The sequence below is a fragment of the Asterias amurensis genome, chromosome 15 (genome assembly GCF_032118995.1).
Source record: "Asterias amurensis chromosome 15, ASM3211899v1".
In the NCBI taxonomy this organism is placed as follows: domain Eukaryota; kingdom Metazoa; phylum Echinodermata; class Asteroidea; order Forcipulatida; family Asteriidae; genus Asterias; species Asterias amurensis.
The window spans coordinates 9,634,054-9,648,589 of NC_092662.1; the positions used below are offsets into that span (position 1 = coordinate 9,634,054).

The 14,536-nt window shown below is 40.8% G+C and overlaps 1 protein-coding gene and 1 non-coding gene across 2 annotated transcripts in view; one reads left to right on the forward strand and one right to left on the reverse strand.

The window, feature by feature from the left end:
* LOC139948325 (uncharacterized) overlaps nt 1-14,536 on the reverse strand; it is a 161,774-nt gene that overhangs the window by 81,290 nt on the left and 65,948 nt on the right. The window contains exons 6-8 of the mRNA XM_071946451.1: nt 11,854-12,319; nt 11,362-11,547; nt 8,754-8,873 (exon numbers count right to left, since the gene is read on the reverse strand). Of these exons, the coding sequence (XP_071802552.1) occupies nt 8,754-8,873; nt 11,362-11,547; nt 11,854-12,319 (772 nt within the window). The remainder of the gene's footprint in view (nt 1-8,753; nt 8,874-11,361; nt 11,548-11,853; nt 12,320-14,536) is intronic.
* Trnas-aga (transfer RNA serine (anticodon AGA)) lies at nt 9,339-9,415 on the forward strand. Its single transcript has one exon. It is a non-coding gene; the product is annotated as a tRNA-Ser (tRNA).

A 14,536-nucleotide genomic window follows, 5' to 3' on the forward strand; every position in this document is an offset into this window, starting at 1 on the left:
TCTGAAAGCGTTGGTACAAAGTGTAACGAACAATGGAGGCGGGCTAAACCGTAAAGCTTACGTATTTGAACAACAAAGGCGCATGATTAAAAATTATCAGTTGATCCGGTTATTCAAGTTACAGGGTGTAATTATTGTCAGTGAAGACGAAAATTCGGTCGTTACAAAAAGTAACAAACATTATAATGTGGGACTAAACGTACAGAGTATGTACATGAGATGAGAAGACGCATGATTAAAAATGATCGAGTGATCCGGGTATTCAAGTTACAGGGTGTAATTATTGGCAGTGAAGATAACAATTCGTAAAGTGTTTACAAAAAGTAACCCATTATAATGTTGGATTAAAATGTAACAGAGCATACACATGAAATGACAAGATGCATGATTAAAAATAGGTTCAATTACAGGGTGTAATAACAGTGAAGACAAAAATGTTCGATGCAAACGTAGAAGAGTGTGAAGATGAAAAGAGAAGATGAATGATTAAAAAGGAATCAGTTGCTCCGGTTGCAGCATAGCTTGCAGACATCTTCATCCGGTTGCAGCATAGCTTGCAGACATACCATATTTGACCTATATGACCTTTATTAAAGTAGCATAGTTAATGTTTAAAGTATAATCAGCATATGAAGCTCTGCTGTTAAAAGCAGCATTCTTGGTTGCCCTTTTCGGTTATTCTGAGGGTGAGTGAGTTTACAACTCACGATGGCAAATTCCCGGGCGTTGCGTATTGGTGATATTTCCTTTAATCAGGAAGGGAATTTGCAAGTGTTTCTAAGATATTCAAAAACGGATCAAGTGGGTAAAGTTCAATCATTTCTATTGACAGGAATGCCAATACTTCACCGTTTGTACATTGAGGGGGGACCCTATGTCAGCCAGACAAGTTAATCACATCTTAAAGTAGGGATTAAGGCCTTCAGGTAAACCCCACACCCTTTTCAGTTCATAGTTGCAGGATATGTTTGGGGTTCGGGAGGAACAAATCAAAAGTATGGGGAGATGGAAGTCTGGAGCACTTGAATCCTACATTAGGCCAGACTTAATGTTTTCAATTGTCTAAAAAGGGGTAGCTTGTAGCAAGGTCATAAATAAGCAGTGTAGACAACCGCTTCTTTAATTAGCATATTGCCGTTTAAGATAAATAATAATTTACAAGATTGGTGAATGTTGAGTTGGTTGTTAACAAATTGTGTACAACATTTTCAACTACATACAAGACTTTGACAAGATAAAATATTGGTCAGAACAGATTACCCAGGCTGTTTTTCTTTGAATTTGTTTTTATACAGATGTTTATCGGGGACAGTATCATTCGCCACAGCAGCGGCACAGTGGTGGTACAGTGACATGGAAAGGCGTGTCTGGGGCACGCCTGGACGGCTGGGACTAGGCTCAGGAGATACGGCAAAAGGCGAGGTCCCGACGACAATAGTGTTACATCTAAGGACCAAAGATATCTTGAAGGAAAATTCGGGACAGATGACACATAAGGTAAAAGGGAGCCTAAAGATGTTCATCAATCCGATGCAAGAACGTGGGTACCGGGACAGTATCATTCGCCACAGCAGCGGCACGGTGGAGGTACAGTGACATGGAAAGGCGTGTCTGGGGCACGCCTGGACGGCTGGGACTAGGCTCAGGAGACTCCTGGCAAAAGACAAGGTCCCGACGACAATAGTGTTACATATAAGGACCAAAGATATCGTGAAGGAAAATTCGGGACAGATAAGACATAGGGTAACAGGGAGCCTAAAGATGTTCATCAACCCGAAGCAAGAACGTGGATACCGGGACAGTATCATTCGCCACAGCAGCGACACAGTGGTGGTACAGTGACATGGAAAGACGTGTCTGGGGCACGCCTGGACGGCTGGTACTAGGCTCAGGAGATACCTGGCAAAAGGCGAGGTCCCGACGACAATAGTGTTATATCTAGGGACCAAAGATATCTTGAAGGAAAGTTCGGGACAGAGTAGACATAGGGTAAAGAGAGCCTAAAGGTAATTAGGAACATCCTACCCAACACACGGTTAATTTGGTCAGACATTTTGTTAAGGGTGAAGTATCAAGGTAAAGTTAAAGGAGGGCAGAAAAACGCTGCACTTGGGATTTAAATATGTATGCAAAGAAGATACTTCGGGAGATGCAAAACGCACCTGTTATAAGACACCCCCATCTCATTAACCCTTCCCGGAAGGTGCGTACTGGCAAGACATGATTCATTTGGTTCCATCAAAATTTATCAGACGGGTTGACACGCGGAGAAAGTTTTGTTTAAAAAAAAAAAAAAAAAAAAAAAAGGGGGGGGGGGTGTTTGGGCAAATTTTTATATCAAAATTTGCTTTGGCGGTAAGTTTAGGTTGTTCCTATAAACAAGAAGCTAATAGGCATTGTAGCCTGTGAGGAAGTGGTAAATTAATTTATGTGAATTAATATGGATAAATATGGTGGTAATAAAATGATGTGATTGTATATAAAGAAGTAGATTAATTTGGTACCTTCTTGGCAACTCGCTGGAAGTGGGAACCTCATTGACCCGGAGTTTTCTCCAGTCAATGAGTGCATTTATAATTATAATAATTGTAATTAGTCTGGTACCTTCTTTGGCAAATCGCCGAGAAGTGGGAACCTTTGCGGATTGGAAATTTACCGTTCGCAAAGTGAGGGATTGGGACCCTTTGCGAATTGGTCGCAAAGTGTATTATAATGGGAAAGTACTGGCGTCCAAACTGCCAGGAAAAAACCGTAAAAATACGATTTTTTTTTTACAGTGTAGATTGCACCAGAGAGCATCTATGACCTTAAATTTTCCCGGACCCCCACGCCGTAAATGTTTCGACTTCTGATGTCCCCCCCCCCCCCTTTTCAAGACAGATTGACGCCCATGACTCAAACAATATGTAAGATGCAATTAATGTCTACATTATTTGGGGATTTGAAAAAAGTGCAAAATTTGTTATCTTAAATGGTTGACGGCAAGATTGTTTTGGTGAAAAAAAGTATATTGATCATCTGTGACACCAAAGTTTCTGGAGTAAAATCATCTTTAAATATTAAAATCAATCAACTGTTTTGTGGTTTTGTTTCCCAAGCAAGATTTTATGTGAAGAACTTGATTCATTATATTTTTATTCTTCCCACTTGACAAGTACTTGACTAAAAGCTGTGAATAATTGAAGGGATAATCAGATACAGCAAAGTATGGGGATTACATTTTGAGGCTAGATTGACCTCATACAAACATGTACTGTATGTAATGTTCCCATAAATCTACAGGCTTATGTAACCTCATGCATAAGTTAAGTATAGGGTGGTGTTACCTGTTTGTCAAATGCATGATCAACTTTGAAAAAGAATATGAAGCTACAACTATAAAGACTGTGTGATTGAAATTGACACATACTTTGACACAGCTTTGTCATCTCACAATGTTTTGAATTTATTCAATCTGACCCATAACTCTGAAAATTAATGACACCTCATGTGCAAAAAGTAGTTCAAAGATGTCATTATTGTACTAGAGTTTGTGGAAAATATGTACATTTTCATTTGCATAGCTTTTATTAACAGCATCAGCTTCACTCTTCATTTCTATCATGCATTGTCAAACGTACCTAAGTATTCATTACTTCCTGTCCATGTACAATGTATGTCTTACAATATCCCTTACAGAAATGTCCCATGAGAATCCCATGGGAAATTTTCCCATGGGATTCCCATGGTGAATTGGGCATGGGAAACATTGGGCATGGGAAACCCATGGTGAATTGTCATGGGAAATTGTATGGGTATCCCATGGGAAATCGTATGGGTATCCCATGAAGGAACCCCATGGGATCCCATGTAGGAACCCCATGGGATCCCATGGAGAATCCCCATGGGATCCTCCATGGGATCCCATGGAGAATCCCCATGGGATCCCATGTAGGAACCCCATGGGTCCCATGGAGAATCCCCATGGGATCCCATGTAGGAACCCCATGGGTCCCATGTAGGATCCCATGGGGTCCCATGTAGGATCCCATGGGATCCCATGGAGGAACCCCATGGGTCCCATGTAGGATCCCATGGGGTCCCATGTAGGATCCCATGGGATCCCATGGAGGATCCCATTGGGTCCCATGTAGAATCCCATGGGGTCCCATGTAGGATCCCATGGGGTCCCATGTAGGATCCCATGGGACCCCATGTAGGATCCCACGGGGTCCCATGTAGGATCCCATGGTATCCCATGGAGGATCCCATTGGTCCCATGGAGGATCCCATGGGATCCCATGGAGGATCTCATTGGGTCCCATGGAGGATCCCATGGGGTCCCATGGAGGATCCCATGGGGTCCCATGGAGGATCCCATGGGGTCCCATGGAGGATCCCACGGGGTCCCATGTAGGATCCCACGGGGTCCCATGTAGGATCCCACGGGGTCCCATGTAGGATCCCACGGGGTCCCATGTAGGATCCCACAGGGTCCCATGTAGGATCCCACGGGGTCCCATGTAGGATCCCATGGGATCCCATGTAGGATCCCATGGGGTCCAACGTAGGATCCCATGGGGGTCCCATGTAGGTTCCCATGGGGCCTGTACGAAATACTCTCATAAGAATCTTATATTAGAAGAATCTTATTCAAATTTTATAAGAACCTGCATGTATTGAGCTGCTAAGAGCAGTCTTATAGAATCTTATAAGAATATTATAAGAATCTTCAAATAGTGTTCACAAAAGAAATCTGAACGTTATGAGAATATATAAATATTATTTTAAATAAAAAGTGTTATTAAAATGTCATTGATAGCTCCGTGCTCAGAGCTAGATGAGCCTAAAGCAAACCAAATCCTTAAATAGATTTAAGACCAAACAAAATTTCAACTTGAAAGGCTGCACTAAGAATGAAGCGTCAAATTTATTTTGCATACAATTTTGCTTACAACGAATAAAAATAGTAGTTTTCATGTACATGGACTGGCTACAAGACACTCAAATAGAGAAAATAAATTGTGCTTAAACACGTGTCTGATACTACGATAATTGTGTCAAATAAATCTTTAAATGGATATTCAGCAGAAACTGATTGCTGGAGGGACCTTTTTATGTACATGCATTTAAATTTTTCTCAAGATGGTGCATACATTGAATACATTATTTTCGGCTAAATTTTGTCTCATTATTTACCTACAGTTCTTCATACAGTCTTCCCTATAAACAAACATTTTTGTGTGTGAGATATCAACTGATTATGCAATGAAGATGGTATTAAAAAAATGAAGGAAAATCTTTCGTGTATTAAGTTAACATGCACTCAGAATAATGTAAAATGTTCATGAGCACATTGCAACCGGAATTTGGAAACCAAACACAGGTATTCAATGTAATATAAAGTTTAACATCACAAAGAAATTATTTGCAATCATAATAAGTCTGACATAAACATATCAGAAAACAAACATTTGTTTTATCTGTTTGTCACTACCATTGAAGTGTGCAAAATAAACTTTCAACAACAAATTTACAGCAATTGAAGACAGAGGGGGTTATATATTGTACGTACTGAACAATTGCATTTTAATTTTCTAAGACCTTTGAGCATGAAGGGTTTTGTTCAGCAAGCAAAGAAACATAGAGTTGAATTAAAAAAAACCAAATGTGTACACACCTTGATTTGAGTACACAAGCACTCTGTTGAAACAACTGACTTGAAGATGCTTGAAGTGACACATTTTGTTTGCAAAATACATCATTTTTAAACAATTTTAACATAAAGACATTTCTTTTTAAATTAACTTTTGGTGAAACTTCTGATGTGTGTTCCTGAGAATCCTGACAAGAGTTCAGCCTTGGTTGAGAATCTTGACTCAGAAATAATTACACTCGCACCAGGAGTAACCAATCTTGCAATCATCACACGGCATGTTATAGTTTTGGGGCTTGGAGCCACGTGAACTGACAGACCATCAATAAAACTGTTGCATCTGAAACCAAAAACATTTACTCCATTGAGTTCACAACTAAAAGAAATTAAAACACATACACTGTTGTACACTATAGTTATAAACATGGAGCTATGCTCCACTTGGTTGTACATGTACCATGGAGGTACCTCCATTGTTGAACATTGTATAAAGTGACACTATAGCTTCTCTTCTCATTGACTATAAAACGTATACATTTAGAAAATTACAGAAAACAGCTCACCATGTGTATCTCTTTCTGGCTACTGTTGATGTCCTTGTTGTAGACATAGACCTTTTCGCAAATACTGGGGCGCGCGCGTAAAGCTTGGAATTAGGTGCATTGTGGTCTATGCTTGTTGATCCTTCTGTAATGTTTCATTCCCACTGAATAAAGAGTATATCTTCCATTTTGGTGTAAAAACCAACACACAATAATGTGTGTGCAAGCAGCTTGCAGTATGAATGACTATGAGTGTCAGTTAGAATTCAAACTACCCCCCACCCCCCCCCCCCCCCACCCACACAGGAAGTGTTATGTAATTGACAGCATCAAGTTACACTTCCTGCGGGCCCTGAGGGAAACCAACAAGTGTTTATCAACAGATTCTTACTGAAGTAAGAAATGGTTTAGAAATGGTTTCTTACTGAAGAAGTAAGAAATGGTTTCTTACTGTTTGTTACTTAAGTCACAAAGTGTTTGTTACTGTTTCTTACTGAAGTAAGAAATGGTTTCTTACTGTTTCTACTGAAGTAAGAAATGAGCAAGATGTTTTTCTCTGAAACTTCTTTGAGGAATTATTCTTATATTTCGGACTCTCTAACAAAATCTTATAAGATCTTATAAGTTGAACCCCAATGGGAACGCACCATACCCCATGGTATTTCCATGGTGTTCCCCTGGGACCCAATAGTAAACCTGATGACTCAATGTGAACAAATCATAAACCCATGGTTTTCCCATGGGAACCCCATGGGAACAACTGTGACCAACGAGAACAAATCATAATCCCATGGTGTTCCTATGGTCTTCACATGGGACCCCATGGTCTTCACATGGGATCCCATGGGATCCAATGGTCTTATCGATGAGACACCATGAGACACCATGGGAACAAATCAGAATCCCATGGGGTTCCTATGGTCTTCACATGGGACCCCATGGTCTTCACATGGGACCCAATGGTCTTCACATGGGATCCCATGGTATTATCGATGAGACACCATGGGACACCATGTTAACAAATCAGAATCCCATGGGGTTCCTATGGTCTTCACATGGGACCCCATGGTCTTCACATGGGACCCCATGGGGTCCCATGGTCTTATTGATGAGACACCATGGGACACCATGGGAACAAATCAGAATCCCATGGGGTTCCTATGGTCTTCACATGGGACCCCATGGGATCCCATGGTCTTCTCGATGGGATACCATGGGAAAAAGTCAGAATCCCATGGAGTTCTCATGGGATCCCATGGGAACCCATGGGAATCCCATGGGAATCCCATGAGACTTTTTTGTAAGGGATGTTTGTGTTTTTTGTTCTTTTTTTAATAATGGGCGGGAAAAAGTATTTGAAGTGTTTATACGCAGAATCAAATAAGTCACAGCCTCTGAAAACTGTTACATTGACAAAAAGGAGCTTTGGATACACCCGATCATCAGTTGGGCGTCCACACTGTGGTACACAAACCCAACAAATTTGGTCAGCGTGGCTTCTTTTCAATGTACAGGTGACCAGCATTACTGTACACTTGGCATAGCGTGCTTCTTTTGAAGTGGCACACCTGGCATCTTCTAAAGGTACAGGTGACACCACTATTAATGGGCAATGAAGCCCATATTCATTATTTGGCACACCGTGCATCTTTTCCTTTTGGGTACACTCACACCAACCATTCTTCGGCACCAAGCCCAAATTATTTAATTAACAAATGTCAAACATCTGTGTGTACACCTGAACCATATAGGCACACAGATGGGATGCAATGTGTCATGGCCGAGCGGTTAAGAGCACCGGATTCAAGCCCTGGTGTTTGATCAGCAGGGTGTGGGTTCGAATCCCGGTCGTGACACATGCTACAAAAAATTGGGGAGGTAGTGCTTTCTGCTCTACCGGCCAGGCTTCGACCTGAGGATACCCAAGCCTACATCCGTATGGACTGTAAAAGGGGTAACCCTGTTTCAGCCCTAGGAGTAGGTGGCAACCGCCTCTGGACAAAAATAATTGTAGCCCACACCTTGAAGTGGCCTTCAGGCCTTGTGTGTCTGGCGACTTGCATAGAAAAAAAAATGAAACAATTATTGGAACTAGTCATATACCGACAATGAGGTTAACCCCTCAAACAATTAAGTTGTGCAATTCCACCTTGGCACATGTAATCAGAACTGGCCCCTGTGGTGGTAACCTCAAAGTGCTATAACACATTTTATTGTTACAATATTGGATCTTAAAGGCAGTGGACACTATTGGTAATACTCAAACTAATTATTAGCATAAAACCTTACTTGGTAACCGTAATGAAGAGTTGTTAATAGTATAAAACATTGTGAGAAACGGCTTCCTCTGAAGTAAAACAGTTTTTGAGAAAGAAGCAACTTCTCACTAAAATATTTTACTTTGATTTTGACACCTTAGAATTAGAATTTTAGGTCTCGAAATCAAGCATCTGAAATCACACAACTTGTGCAACAAGGGCGTTAATTCTTCCATTATTCAACTCGCAATGACTGGAAATGTTTATAAACAAAACTTCAACAACTTTCAGTATAACACATTAAACTAATCTACTCACCTAGAGTTGGTGGCATGTATGTGCTACAAGACTTCTTCGGTCGTTTCATTTCATAACTTTCACAAAACTGTTGACTATAAGATGCAACGCAGCAGTAGTACCTTGGCGAAACCTCTTTTTCTAAACAAAAATAAGCAAGAAAAACAAATTCATTAAGAGCAATTCAGTGACTAAAAATACTAGAAATACAAACCCTTCAAAAAGAGTATAACATTATGGTTTTTAATAGATGTTAAATTTGCATCGGGGATAAAGAATATTAATTTTTGGTTTTTACCCATATACACCGGATATGGATATAGGATTCGAACTGCCTCTAGCTACCGGGCAATCTCGGTGGTCTAGTTGGTATGACACTGCTCTAGAATTGCAAAGGTCGTGGGTTCGAATCCCACCCGAGTAAAATGCCTGTGATTTTTTTCACAGGACTCGGGAAAGTACTGACTATACAGTGCCACACACATCGGTGTATATGGGTAAAAACCAAAAATTAATATTCTTTATCCCCGATGCAAATTTAACATCTATTAAATCGTTTGCAGTACCCGCTGCTAAACATAGGATTCAAACTGCCTCTAGCTACCGTGCAATCTCGGTGGTCTAGTTGGTATGACACTGCTCTAGAATTGCAAAGGTCGTGGGTTCGAATCCCACCCGAGTAAAACGCCTGTGATTTTTTTCACAGGACTCGGGGAAAGTACTGACTATACAGTGCTACACACATTGGTGTATATGGGTAAAAACCAAAAATTAATATTATGGTTTTTAATTTTCAATGTGTTAACTTGTGTTTGAGTGCTCTATCCTTGAGTACATGTTCAAGTCCATGTCCTCGGTAATGTCCTGCATCCAACTATTTGAACTGAATCCAAGATGTAACTCTAGCGAGAAAGAAAACCAAATCTCGATCATGTGAAGTGATGACCAAAACTGGCAAAATGTACCAAAGAAATCGCAGAGATCTCTGCAGCACCGAAGTGGATTACAGTCTAATCAACCCAATCATTGACACCAATGTATCAAAGGAGGAAACAACCATTAAAGCGAATATAGAAATATTACAAGACGCAGGACAACCAAAACCTTTGGTCACAAGTTTAGGACGCACAGTGAAACAACCCTCACATCTCACTGACTTTGTAACCTACTTAAAGATACAGACTTGAGAAAAGAACAAATGTCAGAAAGTAGATTTGAAAAGGCTATGTGAGACACATCATTATTTTGAAAACTGAACCCATGGAGCTACAATATTCTATTGAATGAAAAATATTTGAATTCAATCTTCTCTACAGAATCGTTTATTTCTTGATTGGAGGAAAGATGTGATCTTGTCTAGCTACTAGGAGTAAGTTCGATCAATGACCATAGTTAACCATAGTTCGACTAACTCTGATCGAACCCGCATTAGTCAACGATAGTTGGACCTGTCTAGTCGACTATTCGCGACCATCCACTGGAGGCTGGTCGAGGTTGGTCGCATCGTTGGTTACCAATAGCAATTTGTCATATCACAGTGTGCTGCAGGCAGAGAGGACCAGTTATTCGTAAAATAGCTGAAAAGAAGTGAGTATGGACCTTTTATGTGTTCAGGCATAGAGCTATGGTTCACTGTCATCTTTTTCTCACACGGTCGCTAGAAAACCACTAGAGTCAATCGCACGCTTATTTCAGCGCGTATGCGGTTGGTACGTCACGAACTAACCACTAGTCGACGATTGTACCCTGATCGAACTTGCTCTAGTTCCAGATTACCACAGTCTTCATACATATATGTTATTATTGTTACTTGCACACTGGTGGAGTTTATGATAACACGATTTGATGAAACCAAGATAATATTTCCATGTGAGTTATTTCTATTGTTGATAGTATTTACATTATAAACCACAAGGGAAACTGACTGGGTACATTTTCTAAATGATTTTGGGCTGAACAAAGAAAAATTGACTAAGCGAGTGGGACTCGAACCAACGACCTCCAGATTAACTTGCCAGCGCTTTACTAAGTGAACTATCTAGCCCTATGTTGGCAGTTCCCTCTTTGTCAATATCTCTGTTGTCAGTATTTTTGTTTGGGGTGCCAGTCAGAAACAAATACAACCGTTAACTGCCGTGTATCACACCCAAATTATGATACAACCTGGGAAGGGGCAGCCAGGGGATAAACATGTAGTCAGAGGCAAATACTATTACAATGTCAATCATTCAAAGTGGTATGAAAACCTTTAAATATATAACTGTAAGAAGGCTTACGTTTCAAAAGTCAACCTCTTTTCTTTTTTATTGTTAAACATTCTGCGTGTTAACACAGAGACCACTGGTGATTGTCCTTGGAAGCTCATATGTAACGTAAATGATTTGTTTAATACAATAATGAGGGTAATAACTTTATTAAATTTCCAAATCACATTATTAGATTTTGTTTAATACTACTGACACCAGATTTCACAGAAAGGGAATAATATCTTCCTGCTTGAATTGTTGAAGCAATGCATTCTTGCTGCCAGATTATCAAAATTAAGATACTTTGTCTATTTGTTTGAATAAATTGCATCAAACTGTTGCTGTCCTGTCACAGTTTGTACATGTAGAACATTTTTACTTACCAATCCAAGTGTTATATCTGTCCTGTAAAGTACCACTGCCAGAGGTAAAGAATGGGTTGAATGAAAAGCGCTCAGAAACGGCCCCAAAGAAAACGTCATTTGGAAACTGCATTAATGCTTCCAAATTGTCATAGCAACACAGTAATCCTGGCGAATCACTTGCCAAGAATGTACGATAATAGCAATCTGTAGTGTAATAAGGAGAAAAGCAATGTACATGTTATATAATACACTTTACTTACAATGTACCTCAATTTCAAACCATGGGCATGATTTGTATAAAACAAAAGGCTCACAGAATTCTTTTAATTATGGGTTCTCCACTCAAAAACTTTTCTCTTAATTTATATCAACTTGCAGAAATAGAATTACATTATTGTTTTACACTTATTTAATTCTAGCATTGTTACTCCCCCAATAAAAAAGTTGCTAATAACGCACAAAAAACATGCTTCTTTAAGCTAAGTTTGTAAGTTTATCAGCTACTCATACCTTTTGGTAATAAGGGCCAACTAAAGGAAACAGCTTCATCAATACCCAGATCAGTCAAACTTAACAACTCGTATCTACTATCAACCATAGCTTGATTGTGACTACATGGACAGTCATCAGTAGGCATCCAAGTTGATGGGTCTGGCTGAACAGCTTGCCATTGGTCACATTCTTGTTCAGGATTGACATAGGTATCCGAGTTGGAATCCAATCTGTATGCCCAGATACCTGACTGGTTAGTGTTACCAAGATACATGTCTGGTCTCTTATGGATGTCAATTGAGTCTTGTGGATCAGGATCATTGATGTACGTGCTTTCTCCATTAGGGCATTTGTATCCAATCACAACATCTTGAAATGGAAGCACATTAAAGTCCCAAAGCATGTGCCCAACTTCATATTGGAATATAGTGTATCCCTGGCGACCATTAGTTGCAACAGTTGCCTGAAACGTATTTGTCAAGTTCTGCAAATTGAAAAGAAATTCAAGTCCTTTAATTTTATAAAAATAATAGTGATGCTCACCAAACTGTGTTCTTGTACCCGAGCGCTGAACCTTGACATTGATCTGTTGACTTGAACTCACCACCTTGACCTAGACCTTCAACCTTTAAATAATCTCAAACTTTTCCCCAAGGGAAATCCCACCCAGTATACAAGACAAGTGCAAATGGCACTTCTAACTGGAGTTCTGATACTGAAACCATTAGGCTACAACTCACCATCATGACCTACCTCTAACCTTTTCACCTCCAAAACAACCCAAACTTTCTTTTCCCAAAGGGCAAATCCTTTGTCTGAAGTGCTCAGTACTGCTGGCTACTGTGATCCATGTACAATGTACAATGTACGTATATCAGGTTTGGCAATGCCGGCAAGGGCATTGTATTTTAATGTGCAAATCTAGAAAGTGATTTGCATGCTGGCCATGATGAATAAAGAAATGAATTGAATTGAATTGAATTGAAGCTGGTATTGTCTGTTTGTTTTAGGCAGCCAGTGATGGATCTGCAACTGTTGTTGAGAGCATGGTCAACTATCTTTGCATGAGAGGACCTTTCCCAGACGGGCCATCCAGGCATACTCTGCAGCAGAGTGGCAAAGAGCGTGGAAACATTGGCACCCCACGATGAGTTTGTAAGTTGTTTCTGGTTCTCACTTTACCTTTTACCTTGTTAATAGACCGTATCGAACCATTCAAAAACCTGCCCTACAACATGGCGTGCTTGAGCGTGTGTGTGTAAACGCTTCGGCTGCGTTCTTCATTGATGTACGCGTTTAGACGGGCATACTGTTTGCCCCACAGTGGTTTGCCCTGGCGACTTTCATAGCAACAAAGGGGTTATTCAATACGGCATATATGCTGCTTGTACAAGAGCGTCTGGTACAGGGTGACACCGAGGTATACCGGGAAGATGCAGTGTTTCAGGTGGACACCACATATCTGTGCTAAATGGTCAATTGATAAGGGAATAAAAGGGTAGCGACGAGTTCGTAAACGGCCGTTTAAAGCCGGCAGGGTCGAATTGCCGTGTATATATAGATTACGCACGCGCGCTTAGAAGTATATTACGCGCTGTTACTAATAGCTATGAATTGCCTTCCGCGTGATAATTTTGCACGCCTGACACGCGGAAGCCAGCCGGTTATAAACACCTGTCATTATCAACCGTTTAAACACCCCCACGTGACGTGCTCTCCACCAATAGGAGTAGAGAAACTGTCTGGGGTATTTATGAATAATGATTTATAATCAAACTGATCAAGCTTCAGAACCATCAATGGTTTACACACAGATTTGCACCAGTAAATACACAACACACAATTAACCCTCATCTCTTGAAAAAAAACTTGTTTGGGTATTTGCAAGACTGGGTTAAACAATGACTCCAGGTGGGTTCGAGTCCTTGTGGTGACACTTGTGTCCTTGAGCAAGACACTTGACCATAAGCTTCTCTCCAGCCAGGGGTAAATAGGTACATGTGAGGGCAGAGTTAGTTCTTGTGATTGATTAGCTTAGTGCGCTACATATTTGGCGGCACAGGCTGTACACTCCCCAGGGAGCTGAGATGGTTTAAGGAATGACTTAAGGCCCAGTGACCAGGGGTAATAACGTTGAAGCGCCCTGAGCGTCACTGCGTCATGAACCTGACCGCTATATTAGAAGCCACTATTATTATTATTATTAACATCCTCCATGGAACTTAGGATGAATCACGCTTTTGTTTGCGCGATTTGGATGGTCGGGTTAAAGCTTGGAGAAGACCTGGGTAGCAGTATGCTGATTGTTGCATTGATAGTCACATCATTTGGAGGTAGAAGCGTGATGGTGTGGGGAGGCATATCCATGTTTGGGAAAACAAGACTTGTGGTGTTCGCTGGAAACCTGAACGGTACCAAGTACAGAGACGATATCCTACATGTCCTACAGCTGATAGCAGTCCCATACCTGCAGACTCTTGGACCCAATGCCATCTTTCAAGATGACAACGCTCGCCCCCATCAAGCCCGACTGGTGAATGATTACCTGAACAATGTTGGGGTGCAACGGATGGATTGGCCCGCTAACAGTCCAGACCTGAATCCTATGGAACATCTCTGATGGACCAGCTTGGCCGCTCTGTCCGCGCCAGAACCACCAACACATCAACTGTGGCTGACCAAACCAGTACTTTTATAAAGA